Genomic DNA, 18,041 nt, shown 5'->3' on the forward strand with positions numbered 1-18,041 from the left:
TTATGTGCACTATGTTTAGAAAAAGAAACAAATGCACAGCCCCAAAAAGCTGGTATGCATTTGCTTGAGCACCAGCCCTAATTGTTTATTCTTCCAAGCCTTTACTAGCTGTATGTGCACACTTTTCAGGAGAAATTAGAATAAGCATCCCACTGCTGGAACAGGAGAAGGGAAGCATGCCCATACCTCTGTGTGACACTGCACACCTAAAAATGGCATTGAACGAGCACTGTGAAGATTGAAAGTCAAACACTGAAAAGTTAGAAAATAGCAGTGTGAGGGTTCCCTTTGCACCCTTAATTTCCCCCCCCAGTGAGCATGCATTATTATCCAAGCTTTAATTACGAGGTCTCTTGCCGGGTTCTCCATGGGCTCCCTGCCTCCCTCTGTACACAGAATGGACTTTGCTCACGTAGTGAGCAGATAGTCAGGATTTTGTTTTCTCTTATTGTTCACTCTGTGCCCTTCTGCCTTATTTACCAGGCTTTATTCAAGCCCCGTTGCAGCAGCAGAATTATTAATTTCCTCTTGAACTTCTGCCGATCTCTGCGCTATTGTCTCTGAGCAGTTGATGAGCAGTTAATTAATCTTCCCCAAACCTCTGTGAGATGAAGGGATGCTTTAAAGATGGGGAAACAAAGCACAGAGAGATTAAATAAAAAAAGAATAACTTGTCTTTTTAGAGGCCAATTAGAGCTGGCACAGGCCTGCTCTTTCCCCTGGTGTGTAGCATTCTGTGGCATGCTTGTGGGTCCTGGCTCCAGGTGCTGCTCCTGCTGCTCCACAGGGCTTTCCTTGCTGGAAAGCCTTGGTTTGAGTGGCCATGTCAGTCTCCACACAGCCCAGCTCTCCTTGGGAGCATTCAGCTCCTTGAGCCATATGAGCCCCTCTTCTCACTTCCGCTTCCTTCCACAGGGCACTACACAGAATGCCTCTGTCCTGAGCCCTGCCCGTATCCCTAGGGCTGTTCTTGTCTGGAACTAAGCAAGTGACTTAACTACATCTACTAACATTTAGTGGTTGCTCTTGCCAGTATGATGGTGTTCCTTCTCGTCACTCCCCCTCCAGCTCTTGAGGCCTGAGAGAAAAGCTTTCACCAGATTCCTCTCTTGGGTCATGCATCCATCCATAGCTGCTTTCCGAGCATCCAGCTTTCTTCCAGTGGTTTTGATTCCTTCTGCTCTCCCCACTCCTCTGCTCTATGTCTCCTTGGCCTGACTTCTCCTGGCTAATGTTAGCCATGCCAGGGAAGCACCTCTTGAGATACAGGAGTCTGCTCTGCAGCCAGGGAAATTGTATTTTCCACTGTTTGCATTTCCTCCAGAGATTTTGGATTGGAGGAATTAAAAAAGCGGCAGTGGATGCAGGCTGCTCATGTGTTTGATAGCCAGACAAGAATCATCCCCTAAAGGCTGGATTTTCTAAACTAGCATCCACACTCTGAAAATCAAAGCTTTCAAATATAGCTTAAACTGGGCCTCTGCAGAAGTGGAAGAACTTCACGTCTGGTCTGTGTTAAGGTGTTTGATCAAGGCATGTTTGGAGAGAGAGCTCAAGTTTTCCCCATGGATAGTGAATGCTGCCCATGTGCCTGTGGCAGTGAGTCTTAGAAGCTCCTCCTGCTTTCTTCTTGCAGCCTGTTGAAATATTCTGCATAATACTCAACACCCAGAGGAGGATTTCCCTTATTTCATCCAGGCAGTAGATGCAACTTCTAAGCTGTAGATGGTTTCAGTATATGGAAATATGTTAGGAGCTCTTCTCATTCCCCACTTGCCTGTGCAGTGCAGGTTGGACATGGCTGCAGCTGTTTCCTCCTATGTCCCTACACCTTGGACACTAGCATGTCTCCTTGCAGGTAGGCAACTGCTAAGGCACATAACCTGACTGTTGTTTTTTAGCTGCTGTGTCTGCTTTGCTTCCTTCTGGCAAAGGGGGAACGAGGAGGTAAGGGAACGCTGAGGGAGAATGAAATGGCAACAGATGCAGCCCTTCAGACAGTAATCCAGCAACGTTCACGGCGAGACAGGCTGGATAGCAGTGAGGAGGCTGCTGTCTGCATTGTGATGGATTGCATCAGGCTTTTTCCATGTTTGCAAGCCAGCTGTGTATGGGGAGCTTGACCTTAGCCTGGGGTTCCCTCCAGGCCTTGGTCGTGCTGTCCTGTCTTCTCTCATGCTCATGTTTGTGCTTCTCCAGCTCTCCCCTCCTTCCCCTGCCCTCTCACTGTCCTTAGCAGCAAGGACACGGCATCCTCGGAAACAGTCCTTGCTTAATTCAGCTCTCATTCAGGCCAGCACAAGCAGAGTTTGTTCGGTTTTGGACATTGCCCCATCCAGATTCATCTTGTTTTCACAGCTATGCTGCTCTCTTCTCGCCATCCTGTCCTCCTAACACTGACCCACAGTGTTTTGCAGTGTTGCAGAGGAGGCTGAGAAGTGCTTATGTGAGAGCAGTATAACCATGAGTTGCAAGTCACTCTAGCATTACCATGTAATTTTGAATGTGCATTGCTTGATCTGTTAATTAGTATTTAACTGCTCTGTTTTTTGGTTGAGTCCAAGTTTCTCTATTTTACCTTTCCCAGAAATAGTCAAGCTTCTTTGGGTGGAGCAGAGGACCAGAAATGCTGGCTTGTGCCACAGATGCTATTCCAGTTATTGGTTCTGTCAAGGGGTCTGGTGGGTGGCAAGGCATCATTCCTCAACATACTGGAGCAGAAGAGGATGGCCGTAACTATCTGACTTGCCTCCTTCTTTTCCAGTGGGATTCTTTTACCTCAGGAATTAAACTAAATTCAGTAGGCCCTCCTTTGTCCACATCACAGAGCCCTTGTGCCAGCCGAGGCACCTCTAGGAATTATCAGCTGCCATGGGTTATGTTAGTGGAAAATATACCTGTGTTAGGCATGTTGACAAGGACACTAAACAGGGTTTAATAACCTGGTAGAATGTTTTTTAATGAAGCAACTGGGACTTCTGTAATCTGTTTTACTCCACTTCTGCCATTCAGCCAGCTTGCATGCCTCTTAATCTTCTAAGCTTTAATTTCACTTACAACTCAGACTGCAGCCATTACTGACTTTTGGCTTTATGATTGCATTCATGAGCTTTTTTATTTTCTTCTCCTTGACTGTAGAGAAGTTTTTAAAGGTGAGAGTTGGAATCCTGTTGGTTTTTCTTCATTGGTCTGTGAACATCAGTGGAAAACATGTAAAACTCTGGGGAAGTAGTTTAAGGAGAACTCAATGCCAGCTATTGGGACTGTTCACAGCTCTCACAGCCCAGGGCACATTGGGGTTTGGTGCTGGCAGCGTTTTATAGTGACCACGAGCCTGGTCTTTCACTGACAGGGCTGTGTTGCAGACATGGGACAGACTAATAGGTTAGACTGAAGTAGTGCAGAAGGCAAGGCTGCGGTCCTTGGGTACCTAAAGCTGCTGGCATGGCTGTGGTGTGAGAAAGCCCAGGTACAGGGAAAGCAGAAGAGGATGATGGCAGGATGCTGTGGAACATCAGGTGGTCTGTAAGGTGCTGAGACTGCAGTCGGGACAGAGAGATGTGGATGGAGTTTCAGGATAGAGAGGTACCATTAATTCAGAGATGCTGCCCAAGGCAATCAGAAGAGTTGCAAATGGATTCCTATCCACATTAAACCAAGGCTACTTCCTAATTGTCACAAAAAAATCACCATTTTCACTTAAGTTTTTTCTGTCAAAATTGGCACACAGATTAATTCTGTGGATGTACAATTTGTAGGCTATTTTCTTGAATTATTTATAGTGTGAAAGCAAGGGAGATGATAAAATCTGTTTTTTACTTCTGGCAAGGACTGGCCAGTCTGAAGAGACTGGGAGATGTTTACTCCATGCACGCCTTCCTGTCTACAGCTATCCTTGAATTCTGTTGTGGATCTTGTGGTCCTGCTGCCTCAGCACTGTGGGAGTCTGAGCTAAAGAGACATGCTGGTCCAAATAACTCATGGATGATTATAACTACCAGTTGAGCAGGGAAATATTTCTGGCTTTGTCCTGAGGTTTGGAGAGTGTCCACTGTTTCCATTCTGAGAATGTCACATAGATTGCTGCAGCAGCGATGAAAATATCAAGAGAGGCCTAAAAAAGCAAATATTCTTGGGGCAGTAATGAGAATAGATGGAGTTGGTGCACAGTGTACGGACTGGGAGCCAGAGTGACAACTGAGCTCTGCAGAGAATGGCAAACCAGAGGTGAAATGAGGGGGCTGGTAATTGGAAGGAGGCTTTCCTCACAGCAGGTCCCTTAGATGATGGCTGCTTTAACTGCTTGAGATGGATACATTTAGGCCTGGATTTTTCTTTGGCCTGACCTGTGCTTGTATTTGGTGCTTTGCTGAAGCTGGGAGTTGTGGTTAGTATTGGTCAAAGCCTCAAGCAAGTCTGAATGCTGCATCATGAAACCCTGGGGTCTTTGGCCAAAATTATGGTCTGGAGACTGAGCTGGATACTTGCAGTGTCCTGGGATATTCGGACATGACCATGGAGTATAGAAGGAGTGCCACTTTTAGTCCAGGATATCCTGTTGTGCTGTCAGTCTGATGCTGGCTGCCTGCTGGAAAGCCTGCCTGGCTTTCCTGGGGCTCTGCACAGGAAAGCAATGGTTTTCCATGCATGAGTCTGTCTAAAAGGTCTGCTGTGGCAGAGTGGTTCAGTGTGCCAGGAGGGGATGTGGGATCAGGACTCCTGCTGTGCTGGGAGATGGCACTTCTGGGATCTTGTTGGACCTGCTTGTCTGATTCTCAGTCTGAATTATGGATGTGTCAAAAGTGCCACCAGGAACACACCACCCTCCAAACCATACCAAGTCCTGCATGTTTCTCCCAGGAAAGGTGTAGAGGCTCCACAATGGCTTCTTGCTGACAGCCACAGGTGGATCTACAGCCTAATTTAATGTAAAGATGAGTACAAGAAAGGCACTGTCACACTCTCACATTAATCTGTGATGCTTCACTGATACCTTGACCAGTGAGAATGAGCAGGCAGGTCTTTGGAATTACCTGAGCTGAGCAAAATAATCAGCTGCAAAGTTTAAAGGCAGAGCTTGTGCCCTGATACCTGAGGTAGAGCCCTTTTTATTTTTGTATAATTCTGAATGCATAAGATATGGATTAACTGCAAACTATGGCCAGCCTGATTCCTTGAAAATCTGTCCCAGACCTCCACCTGAGTTCACTGCTTCCTGTAACAGTGGCCAGTAGTTGGTTGTTTCTCTTGCTTTGGCATGAGATCCTGCTATGTTACTATGGGACTGATTTGAAATTGCATTGAGGGTTCGCAGAACAGTAGTGTCAGGAGCACAGCATTTTCTGGAGAGGACCCCAACAGGCTTCAGAAGGCCCCTGCTCGGCTCTGAGGGCAGCTCCTGCAAACTAGGAGCAGCGTGCGAGGAGGTTCCACCACACATCTGGCTGCAGCTCACCCAGAGGGCTGACACAGTGTGCTGCCAGCCAGTTGCTGTGGGCCAGGGGCTTGCAAGGGATCGCAGAGAGCAGCAGCTTTTCAGGCAGCACAGACCAGTGCTCGAAAGCCAGATCCCTGCATCTGCTAGGGTGGTGTAAGAGCTTCCCTAATCACTTCTGTGCAGTCCACATCAAAGAGGGGCAGCATGAGGACTGACCCAGGTTCTTTGCTTCTGGATGCCTTTTGACGGTGGTGGATTCACTGCTGGCACATCTCTACTGACCTCCATAGACTCTTAAGGCTAATCACTTGCAGGGATTGTCTTTAATCTTTTGACACCATAGTCCAAGTATTCCTGCCTCTCCACATCAGCAAATTAGGTTATTAGCTCTTAATACCTCAAAATCTAGACCTTCTGTGCCAGAGGGTAACAGAGAAACAGGATTAGGGAGATTGCTTCCAAAGCCTAGCATTTCCCAGCAGTGTAAGTAGCTGATCAGCGCTTGAGAATGTCAAGCAAAGAACCGGCCATGAGATGAGGAAAACCCTCAAAACAATTCAGAGTGAAGAAGATCCCTGAAGAACATGAATGTGATTACATGCTTCCCCTGGAAGTTTAGCAGCCAGAATACTCAGGAGTGCACATGCCTCTGTGCAGCAGGAGCACAGACATCCTTGCTGAGGGAGCAGCAGTCCTGTTCTGCCACATGTGCTTTGTCTCAGTGTCTTGGTTTGAAAAGACAGGAATCTGTGAAGGAAGGCAAGGGCCTCCCGTGAAATGGAAAAGGTAAACCCCCTCCCTCTGAATTACTACAATTTCAAAATAAGAAGGCTCTCAGGCAAAGATATGGGAATGGGAATAACAGTTCTTTACTAGGAAAAAACTAAATAATAATAAAAAAATGTAATTAGTACAGACAAAACTACTGATAGAGTCAGAAACCTGACACCCTGAGGAGTCAGGGTGGCTGCTTCTCCTAGAGTGGCAGATGAAATGCGGCTGAAGCGGTGATCCTGTAGAAGGGTGTAGTTTTCTCTGAAGGTCTGGTGATAGAGCAGATGGGCCTGGTCTTCCTCTGGGAATCCAGTGAAGAGGCTGATCTGATGTCTCAAAAAATGCTGATTTTATGCAGGTAGGGATGCTTGGGTCCTCCCTCTGGGTGGAGCAGCTCTCAGTCATGCAGTGAGCCATTCAATGGCCCATTAACAGAAGACATCTCCCCAGGGTGGGGAGACATTGTTCTTGGAAGAGATAAGAAAACTGCCCAACTTAACAGAAGATACCTGCCCCACCTCCAACAGATGGCAAATAGAATATATGCTTATCTTACAAGCCAGGACACTCGGGCCCATTGCTGCCATGGGCAGAGCAGGCTGGAAAACAGCCAGCTGAGTGGCCTCTGGTTATGGATATCTCCTGGACGGGAGAAGAGCTTCCATGCTCCTAAGAGCAGAGAAACAATTTGGATGAGCAGTGGAAAGAAGGGTCAGTTTTACAGAGGATAAAAGGTGATGTCCTAGGATGAGGCGTGGGCATATTGCCACTGAGGTCCTGGTTGCCCTGAGCCAACTTCAGTGCTACAGGAAGCAGACACCAGTGTCTGATTTTAGGGGAGATTTTCCCTCTGGTGGCTGATCTCCACATATGTGTTAAGTGGAAGAGGTGGTGTGTGCTGCATAGTGCCACAGCTTTAGTGGTTACAAAGCTCAGAAATCAAACTAGAACTGAGAAAATTTTGATTTTTCTGCTCTCCAGCCCATCAAAAAGGGAAGTAAGCATTCTGAGTAGTAAATTTTATATGTAGGATTTTTCAGGGTGAAAGTTTACCTGTGAGAAACCTGGTAGCTGTTATGGGTAAGTTCACCCTTAGGAGTGATGCTGTAGCATGCAGGGGAGCAGGCTCAGTGTGTCTTGTGTGGAGCCATCAAGGGATGCTCTTGTTCAAGCCTTGACTTCAGAGCTCTTTTCAGCTCAGGTGAACTGGGTTCAATCCCCACTAAGTGGTCAAGGGACAGCTAAGAGGCACTTGTCTGGTGTTTGGATTTCAGGTACTCACTTCAAAAGGAGGAAACGTCACCACACTGACAATCAGTGGCTCTACAGATGCCTCCTTATGCTCAGCTCCCACAGGACCAGCTCGCTGCTGGATTATAATATGACACTATTGCCTATTTAAAATTCAAATTTGATAATGTTTTAACCCAAGCTGATTGCTTCCCTGATTTCTTTTCTGCCTTGCTGATCTGTAGTTTCAGTGGTTTCCAGCATGTTAAGATTTATGTGGAGTCATTGGTGGGTGCAAGGCACAATTTAGGCCTTCAGGAGCTCGGTAGTTCTGCCTCAGGACATGGTTCTGACCAGCAGGCTGAGCACTGCCATTGTTCTCAGTGCTCATGAGCTCCTTTCACCCTTCCTGCACAGTTGCCTTATGTGCGTGGCTTCCCTGTATCACATGGATCAAATGGTTGAGAAACTTCAGCTAGGTGACTTAGGCCCTAAAGACGTCTGAAATTTAACTGCCCAACAGTTGTTGCATCAGGGAGACCCACCCTGATGCATTTCACAGACGTGAAATGTGAGCAGCCTGTACAGGTGCCAGAAATGAGCATGTTCCCCTACAATCTGATCCGGAATCAGCACAAGAGTCCTTGTGATTCCTACAAGATCTTGGTCTGTCAGTTCTGTGCAGTGGATCCCTGCTAGAAAGCTGCACTTAGGCATCTGGATCTTGCTGTGCTTGTTCAGGTGTCTGAAGAAAATTCCTTGGGAAAATATTATCCTCCACCTTCAAAATCCTTTGATATTGTAAAATATCAAAGAACAGGAGGAAGACTACCTTGACTCCTTGTAGCCAGGCACCTTCCTTTCATAGATGTGGTGACACCCCTTAGACAGAGCCTTTTCCTGTGAGGGCTGTCCTTTGCTTCAGAAATGTGACTTCTGTGTGCAGAGCTGAAATTTACAGCTGTAAAATACCCACCAACATGCATCCATGCGAAGCAAATGCAGAGAACCTTAAGCAACATCCTGAAAGCTGAGTGGAATGATGTCCAATCGTTCTATAAACTTTCTTGCAAAATTTGCTCAATCAGAATGAAGGGGCACACTGATGTAAAATGTGAGATTTAACTGAGGATTTCTGAATAGAATTACGAACCCAGCTCCATGTTTCTACATTTGGAAATTTCCATCAGAAAGCACCTCCATTCATCTATGTCTGTATGCCTTGAAATGTATTGTCAGCTGGTAGAAATCTGGTTTGACCCAAGGGCTTTAAAAGCCTTCCTTTTTGCCTCATGTAGGAGTTTCTCACATGTAAATGGTTGCATAAAGAGACTTTACACTGGGCATAAATTACATCAATTTTTTAGAAAACCATGTTACTAAGAGACTGTAGATATTTTTCAGGTATAATGGTTAGTATCTTTTTACAGCATTTATTTCATTAGCAGTTTTGGAAAATTCCAATATTGTAGGAGTTATTATGAAGAGAAATTTGGAAAACTATTTTTGCCGAAATAGACACTGAAATAGAACTGAAAATGATGTTACTGTTCATGTGACTGAATTCATGCACAAGCATGACTGGAAGGTACAGTCAGAAAATTAATGTACATGTTCAGATCCAAATCAGTGTAAATGAACCATCTCCCATCTTCCTCCTTCAGCTTTACACCTTTGAAGGATGTGATCCAGAGTGTTTGAAATGCACTCCAGAACTGGGAAATACAGGTCTGAGGAGAAGCTTCTACTGAGGGGACTTCCTAGAGCTGCAAAAAATAGAATAATATTGAAGATGTTACCTCTACATGACTGCTTTTAATCTGTCCTTTTGAATACTATTAATGAAATTAAAGATTAAGTCGTTCACTGTTATTTTCTTCTAAGATCTGAGTTGCAGGCTTGTGCAGCCTGCAGTGAGAATTCTTCCTCATTTCTGTGGCTTTGGAAAATGTCAAGTGACATGAACTGCAGTGATCCCTTTTTATTCTTTATTCTCCATTGCATACAAATTCCTGGGTTTTGTTTGTAACACTTTCCTGGAGTGTTGACTTGAGTGTTTGTCCCAAAACCTGTGTAGATGCACACAGAGCTGTAGTAATGCTCATCAATATGGTTGTGCTGGTAAAGCCTGAGCCCCTCCCTTCCTGTAAAGCAGCAGCCCTCACAGATGGCGTGGGGACACACAGCCCGACATGGGCAACAGCTGAGTCTGCAGGTACTTCTGATGTGATGGTTCCTGTCTCCCTTGCAGCTGTTCCCCCAGCAGCCACAGAAAGTGTTTCCTGTCTTAGGCCTCTTCCTCGAGTTCCCAGCATGCTTGGAGACAGTTCCCACAGAGTGACAGGCGGAACCTGGGCACACATTGCTGGTCTGGCAGTTGTGCTGGCGAGAGCCTAGCTGACACCCTCTCTTTGCCTGTTTCCTCAGGTTGTTGCACTGTCGTCATGGAGTCTCTTGAGAGATTCAATCTACTACACGCTATCTGTTGTTGCACTCATTGTGGTAAGTTTTTGAAAGTTTTTCATCTGTTGGAGCCCATGTCTACTGACACCTCTGAAGGGAACCTGCCATGGCATAACAGTCGTGTAGCTGAGATCTCAGCTCAAGCACTTACAGGGATTTCTTCTTGTGGAAAACTGCTTGTGGTCTCCCTGGTTCTGCTGGGAGGATTGGCCCAAGGGCAGGAGATGGAGGAGTGTCCAGAGACCCCGGAGGGATAGCTGGGGCAGGGCGTGATGGCCCAGTGCAGACATGGGGTGCCGAGCTAAACCCATGTTCTGAGCCCCTGGGCAGCCCTTCAGTGGGTGGGTCAGTGCTCTCCTGGCAGTGGCCTTCATGACTTCCTGAAATACAGGTCACTAACCTGTAAGGCAGCACTTGTGCCCAGAGGAGAGAGATCCTGAACAGCTACTACAAAATGTGCAGGATAGTTTTTCCACACATAATAGGGGCAGGTTAAGTGCATGCTGACAGCAAGTCCTCAAACAAAAACTACAGTTTCAGCAGTTCTTAGTGCTGTGTCTATCCTGATTTTCATCAAGCTCAGAAAATTCTCCAAAACTCTCAGAATTGGGCTATTCCCTGAAAAAAATGTTAGCACAATAGTTAAATAAAGACACTGCTGTCATTTTAGCATTACCTTTGCAACCAATACCAAACAGTGCCAGGAAACGTAAAAATTGACTTTTCAGGTAGCCATTACACGTCTTTTTTTCCCCCCACCCTAGCCTAGTACCCTAGATTCCCAAAGACAGGAAGAGTGATTTTGGGAGGTTAACTTCCATATGTCAGCAAGAAGGGGACTTTAGAATCAGAAGAGGGTCGCTTGCAGTCTGGGTTACTTTGGTTAGTGTGTTTCAGCAGTGGGTTTTGGTTTGTTTCCTGCTGCACAAGCCTGTGTTTCCAGATATACTCTGTAGCTGCAAAGGCCTCTATCTGCCTTATTCCAAACAGGGGATCTTTCTCAACCTGTTTGTACTTTAATTCCCCGTACAGCAAGGCCAGCTATTTTGTACCTGGTGAAAAATAACTTTTCTACATAATTACTAGCAATGAGCTGCAAAACAAAAAGCTTTTTTTTTTTGTTTTATTTTGACAGCTTGACAGTAATGTCATACCAAAAAGTGTTGCTAAACAGCAAATAGAGCCATGCATACTAATTGTAGTGAATTCCATTGCCCAAGCTTAAAGGCATCCAGCAGGCATTGTCTTAGTTCACTCCACAGGAAGCACACATGTGGGCATCTGCCTGGCATCTGGCTTCCTGGTGCTTGGATTGCACATTTCATTTATTGCATGGAGGCAGACAAGTTAAAAATCTGTTGATTCTGTCAACAGTTTTAAATTCTTTAAGCAAGGCTTAAGGTTTTTTTCATGGCTGGTTCATTCCTGTGGTTGTCAGGAATCAGGATGTGGAGAAAAATTCTCTACTCTTTTGTGTCCAGTGCACCCCTGAAATTCCTACCTACTATTCCTCTGTCGTGAGAAAGTTGTGTGGCTTGCAGAACAGACATCTCTGTTACCCCTAAGACTTCTCTCCTATACTTTATTTCTGTATAAGCTGTTCTTTGTAATTACAGAACTGAAGGAGTCCTTTTCTTTTGGGAGTGTACCCCATAATACCAGGACATGGTTAATTTTTCCCTAAGCCATGAGTTAGCTTCTCTCCAGCTGTATGCCCACTCTTCTACTCATCAGTGGTGGAGTTCAAGACCCTCCAGGCAGCCAGGATAGCAGGATGGTGACACTCCAGGCATTAGTGGAGGCTTGAAGGCATTGCCAGAATTTTTATTCCCGTGTTACAGCACTACCTGGCTAATTTGGCTTCGGAGAGGTGGAGCCCATCCCAGGTCTTTCAGTATTAATCCATAACAATCATTGCAAATTATTTAGACACCTATTACGGAAAAGCAGAGAAAGATGAGAGGGAAAACATTTTAAGAGTTTAAAGGTTTAGCTTCCCGCTAGCTGATGTACCAACCCTTTTGTATGCAATATTGCTTCCCAGTTGCTAGTACACAAGAATTTCTCTTTTCAGAGTCAAACACTGCTTCAGTTTAAGAAGTTTCTCCTTGCCTTCACTCACCCAGGAACCTCTGGCTTCCCAGTGTCTCTAATTTTTCCTTTCCTTTTAAGACAGAATCAAATTGAGGTGGTGGGACCTCAGTTGTTCCTCAAACTCTGACTCTGTAGTCCCCCATGGCTTAGGTGGGAGATGAGCCATGAGCTCTGTGCAGAGCATAGCGTAACCTGCCTGTGCTTCCTCCTTCATCAGATTTGTGTGCTCCTTTTAGAAGATGCTTCAGTGCTTTGTATGCAGGGATAATTTTTCCATATGAGGGCATTGAGACTTCTCTGCAGCTGGAATAGAATCATCAATCTTGAATTATATTTTTTTGTAGAAGTTTGTTCTCATGGTGTTTTAAACAACAGCCTGCGGTGCTGTGTTAAAAGTTGCACTCCACCGGTACCTTTACTCATCCTAAATACACCTGAGGGGAAATAAATATATTCCTTCCGATGCTGGGATATAGCAACTTTAAAAAGCTTGATATTGTGCTGGGTAAGTCAATATGACTTTGTCTCCATTTGCACTAGAAAAGGAAGTACAATGCTGTTGTAAGAAACAGAGCAGTATAGACTCACCTGTTTGCTGTTCCAGGCCATATGATGAGAGAGAGCGAACTCTAAACCACAGAGGTTAGAAGTGGATATAAAACACATTTACCATACTTAATTCATCTTGATATAGTCCTATGATTTTTTTTAAACTTTATAATAATATTACAATGCTGCCTCGTCTTCTAGTAGAGTTTGGCAAACTTACTCCTTATTCTCTTGAAAGGAAAAAGATGCCTGTGTATCTTAACGTAAAGGGACATGGTCAGAGTCATTAGAGGCAAAATTGAGATGGGTGCTATTTTTAGTCACAGAAGTCAACGCACATGCTATCATGTGCCATCACACCAAAACATTGTAAACAAAAACAGGCCTTGTCATATTAGATCATGGTGACTGGGAACTGTAATTTACAATGTTTTGTGGTCATGTTCTCTTCCAGTAACCAGTGTAACTCTTGCCTCATGCCGGCTGTCACACAGGAGTTGCTATTTACGGCTGTATGGCCAAGGGGAAGTGTTCACTGTGCTTTCAGGGCCTCATTGCTTTTCCCTCCTGTTTCCCTGGGGCACAGCCATGGATCTGTAATCCCTGGTGCAGGCACGCATTTCCCTGCTGGTGCTTTGGAAGGGCCAAATGGACCACAGCCTGTCATTGAGGCCATGAGGGCTGCGTGTGATTCCAGCTCCAGCCTACTGTGGAGGCACTGGCACCCTGGGTCCCCTCTGCAGCCATCCTGCTGCGGTGGGAGGAGAACTGGAGGCATGGGAGTAGCAGGCGGAGCATGGCAAGGGGAAGGGCCTGGTCACGGAGCATGGCAGCCATTGCCCCTGTGAGCCTTCAGACATTGCTAGTGTGAGCCTTCAGCCACTGCCAGTGCAGCTCTTAAGCCGCTGCCAGTGCAGGCTCTTCCCTCACCCCTTGCCATGGTGCTGCTGCTTCCTTCACAACCCTCACCATGGTGCTAGTTCTCCCTTGACACCCCTCACCTAGGCGCCACAGTGCCTGTCCATCAGCAGGTGTGCCAAATGGGCTGTCAGTAGCTACAGTCAGCTGGGGTGGTGATCAGCTGATGGGAACAGCACCCTGGGCCCAGCAGGACGTGGCAGCAGCTGCAGAGTTTGCTGTGGATCTGCTGGTGGCGTAACTCGGTGTCCAGCCGGCAGTCAGCAGGGAGGAGGCCATGTCGGGTTAGACAGCCAGGTGGGTCAGAGTGGTGCAACCCTGTCTCTGGCTCACCACTGCTTTCCCTCTAACTGCTGCACAAGGATCCAGTGGCATTTGGGAAAGGAGTACCTGTACCTGCTAGCTTTGACTAGGTGAGAGAAACTAAGGGTTAAGAAGTTCAAAGGCTGGGCAGGAGGACAGTGCCAAAATACACCCGAGCTTAATGCCATTGCCACGAGCCCTGGCTTGCTTTACTCTATCCCCTGCCTCAGGTGATGCACTGTTTTCAACTGTGGTTTTGTGTATAACATGCTATTTTAAAATCTTTTCTCCACAGTTTATTTATGATGAAAGAGTTTCCTGGTAAGTGAATCCCTTTTCTTTTCGTTTTTTCTGGTTATACCACAAATTAGTGTTTATGAGAAGGAGAAAGCTAAAAAGTTCTGCAGGGCAGCTTTTTGCTGCTATGTGAGAAACATCAGCACAAGACAGGCTAGAGTAACTAATTTTTTGAGCTAGAGAAGAAAGCCCAGGAGAATCAGACTGTTCCTGGTACAGTGGCAGCAGTCAGTGCCCTCTGCATGCCCTGCAGTAGTCTGGGGATGACAGTGTGCTCAGCAGAGCTGTGGATGTGCAAGAAGGAGCCACCCAAGCAGTCATAAATAAGTGTTTAGTTGGATTTTTCATAATTTAGTGAATGAGCAGTTAAAAGAAATAATAATAAAAAAATAAATATCACTATTAGTGTGTTAAAGTGCAGTGCAGTAGGTATGGTAGTCTAGGAGGGCTGCAGATACTTTTCAGTTGCTTTGGTCTCATGGTTTTGTTTCTGGCATATCCCAGAGGTAATGTGGTGACATCTGGAGGTGACAGTGGAGGTGACAGCGATGGCTTTGGTGTCACTCCCAGCTGGTGTCATTTGGATTACAAGCACTAAGGAGCATCAGGCTGCTTGGGCTGGTGTTTCCCCTCACTGGCTCTTGCCCATTTCAGAGGCAGGTTTCAAAAAAACATTCTTGGCAATAGCCTGGTTTTCTTTGTTGATTTTTTTTGTGTTTTTTTTTTTTAACTGAAATTCACTTGAAGGCCAGTTGTATTTAACTGTGGTCTTTAAAAAAAAAACCAAACACATAACACAGAAGCTGAGTGTTGAATCTTCAGAAGCAGGGAATGAGACATTGATATAGTTAGTGCAATATCTCAAGGTCCTTGTGGAGAAAATGTTCCATGAGTTTAGCTTACAGTAGTCTGATAATGGATGATTTCCACAAGGACTAGCAGTTTGCCATGGGGAACTAAGCAGAATACATTTTGGACAGTGAAAAAGATCACCTAGAAACAAGCTCTAAAAGTCATATTGTAATTTGTTTTCATACAAATTTCATTATTCCATTAGTTTGACACAGAAACAGCAGAGGGAAAAAACCTGTCGGTATCTAATCAGCAGTTTGAACTGCTGCCTGCTGCATTCTCAGCAGCAGTAGCGGGAGAGCAGCTGCCCCTTGCTGAGGTTGCCTCAGCACAATTGGCTTTACAAAGCCCAGCATCCTGCTCTACACTCCTGCAGGCAGAGCAGAGTGGCTGCTCCCCTCCCTTGGCCACATCCCATGGTTATTGTCCTTATGGAAGTATTGGTGGTCCTTGGGTGTGTGATTTGCTCACTGAACTCCTGGATTTTGTCACTAGTTCTTAGCTGACAGGTCAGTTTGGCCAAGTAAAATCACAGAAGTCAAGAAAACAAAGGAGGCATCATGCATGGATGTGTGAGCCATTTCTTTGTGCATCCTTTTTTTATAGAGGAATGTTAAGGCAGCTCAGGGGGGTCAAGCCTTTCTGTACACTTGTGGCGTGTCAGACAGGGGAGTGGCTGAACAGGGGCCGCTGATGCCGTGCCCTGCTCTGATGTGTTTGTGTTGCTCTTGTTTCCAGGTGGGAGTCCTTAGTCTTAGTGCTGATGTATGTCATCTACATCTTTATAATGAAGTAAGTCAAATGTGTCCTCAGCTTATCTAAATTCTAAGGCTCCTTGCTCCCCTTGCATCACCTAGCCCTTATAATAATAATAAGAAACAGCCTCCAGTTCTTCCAGAGGAGGTTTAGCTTGGCTGTTAGGGAAAATTTCTTCACCAAAAGGGTTGTCAGGTGCAGGAACAGGCTGCCCAGGCCAGTGGTGGAATCACTATCCCTGAAGCGGTTTAAAAGATGTGTAAATATAGTGCTTAGGGACATGGCTTAGCAGTGGGCTTGGCAGTGCTGAATTAACATTGGACTTGATGATTGTGGAGGTTTTTTCCAACTTAAACTATCCTGTGAATCTGTGCTTTACGGATCTCGTCCTGTGTGAGCTGACCAAGGCTAATGCAGCAAACCTGTGGCAGAGACCTGGATTCATCCTCAAGTCCCACCAAAACAGTCTCTTCTGACTTCACTTTAGTGTCCCTACTTGGAAATAAGCAGGAGTGAGATTCCAGTCTACTTTTCATGGGTGCAAAGTTCTGCAACAGTTCTTGCTTGTCTGGAGACCGTGATAAAACTACAGCGCAGTTGGCAGTGATTTTCTGACCATCTGGCCTGTGTGACTTCTTCCACACAAGTTCTTGCTAGTAAAACTGGTCTGTTCTGCTGTTTGGTTCACCTCCTTCTATCTTGTTTTCAAAAGCCAGTGGGAAGGAAACCCAGATTCAAACTGGAACATTCAACAAAACCTTCCAGCTGCCAAACACACCAGTGGTCTTGTCTCCACAAGTAAGACTAGAGATTTGTTTTGAAATGATGAATAGAGTAATATTGTGAGAGCGGTTCTCAGTGAGAACAGCAAAACACTCAGGCTGGCTGAAGGGAACACAAGTCAGAACTCATCTATTAATTAGAAATTTTGACATGGAGGGTAGCTTTTTATTTTTGGAACAATTAACTGACCAGCAAGACAGTTGTAATGTGTGCAATTTTTTTTTTTTTCTAGAAACAATGTTGTAATGTGAACAGGCTTTTCAGACCTGTTTGGATATAGCTTGAAAGGTTGTCAGCCTAGTTAGGGACCTCTGCCAGGTGTTTATAGGGGTCTACCCTTGCCTCTGAGTGTCATGGGGAGAGCTTTGGCTCATATTTTTGTCAGCTCCCACATGCTCCAAGAAGCAAGGATTATTCCCCACCCCTGCCAAAGTTGAGATTAATTTAGTATAAGGTGTTGTGTTTCTGGGTTGAGTCCTCCCAGTAAGATAATGCTAATACTCAGGTGTTGATTGTGTGATAAAAAAATACACTTGGATGATGACAAGCAAGGATTAATCATGATACATCAGTAGAGACCTAACACATAAACATGCATGTCGTTGAAGATCCATGGCTTCTATCTTTCATAGCCTTCTAGGTATATAGAGACTGTGTGAAGTACAATTTAGTTGGAGCTCTGGGATCCTCAAAACCAGAGGAGTTTACTTCCTTCCCTTAGCTGTATTGCACAGGATACAAGGCTAGGAAAAGAAGACTGTCAAGAATTAAAGGTAAATCCCGAGTTTGTTTCGTTTGTGCAGGTACAACTCAACCATACATCACTTCTTTGAGAGGAAGACAAAAAGCTCTGCAAATATGGTGAATGGTTTAGCAAGTAACACAGAAATGGATGACAACAGCAACTGTGATGCCACAATGGTGTTACTAAAGGAAAGTAACTGTTCCAGTAAGTCACCCTGTCACTTGCATCATTCTGGGTGTTCTCTCCCTGCTCACATGGTGGGAACTGCTGTTCTTTTGTAAAATAGGAGGGGGTGGGTGGTCCTTTTGGAACCCCTCTCCCAGATGGGGGACACGGTGTGGTGATTCCAGCCACCACAGCCTATGCCACTAGAAGTGGCTGAGGCCTCTTGTGGCTGATTCTTGCTGCTGGACAAATTGCTTGGCTGCAAGGACTCCTTCAAGCCCAGAGGCTGCTTATCTAGCCTGTTACAACCATTTTAATTCCTCCTGTGGGCGCTGTTACTCTGCACTGAAGTTGCCCATTTACAGCATATCCAGTTAAATTTAACTCCATTCCAAAGGGATATCAACTGAGCAAGAAAAAAGGCCCTACTTAGACCAGTGAACACTTACCCCAGTGAAGGAAGGGTGAGGACTCTGTGTGGGTCTGGGTACTGTGCTCTTACTGCACATGCTGGCTTTACCATGCCCAACTTTTCCATGTAAGTGGTCTTTAAGGGTATTTCACTTTGGCTGAAATCTGTTCCATTTTGACTTTAGTCATGATCATGTATAAAAATGGTTTTTTTTCTTCAGCTTAAAAAAATTCCCTCATGCCATAGTTCAGCAACAGTTGTTC

At 45.4% G+C, this 18,041-nt stretch overlaps 1 protein-coding gene across 1 annotated transcript in view; it reads left to right on the top strand.

Annotated features, from left to right (window-relative positions):
* Window positions 1-18,041, top strand: part of SLC24A3 (solute carrier family 24 member 3) — a 111,454-nt gene that overhangs the window by 74,635 nt on the left and 18,778 nt on the right. Inside the window, exons 7-10 of the mRNA XM_053974742.1 lie at window positions 9,869-9,943; window positions 14,064-14,089; window positions 15,656-15,709; window positions 17,260-17,405. Of these exons, the coding sequence (XP_053830717.1) occupies window positions 9,869-9,943; window positions 14,064-14,089; window positions 15,656-15,709; window positions 17,260-17,405 (301 nt within the window). The remainder of the gene's footprint in view (window positions 1-9,868; window positions 9,944-14,063; window positions 14,090-15,655; window positions 15,710-17,259; window positions 17,406-18,041) is intronic.

Source organism: Vidua macroura, chromosome 3 (assembly GCF_024509145.1).
Source record: "Vidua macroura isolate BioBank_ID:100142 chromosome 3, ASM2450914v1, whole genome shotgun sequence".
NCBI lineage: Eukaryota > Metazoa > Chordata > Aves > Passeriformes > Viduidae > Vidua > Vidua macroura.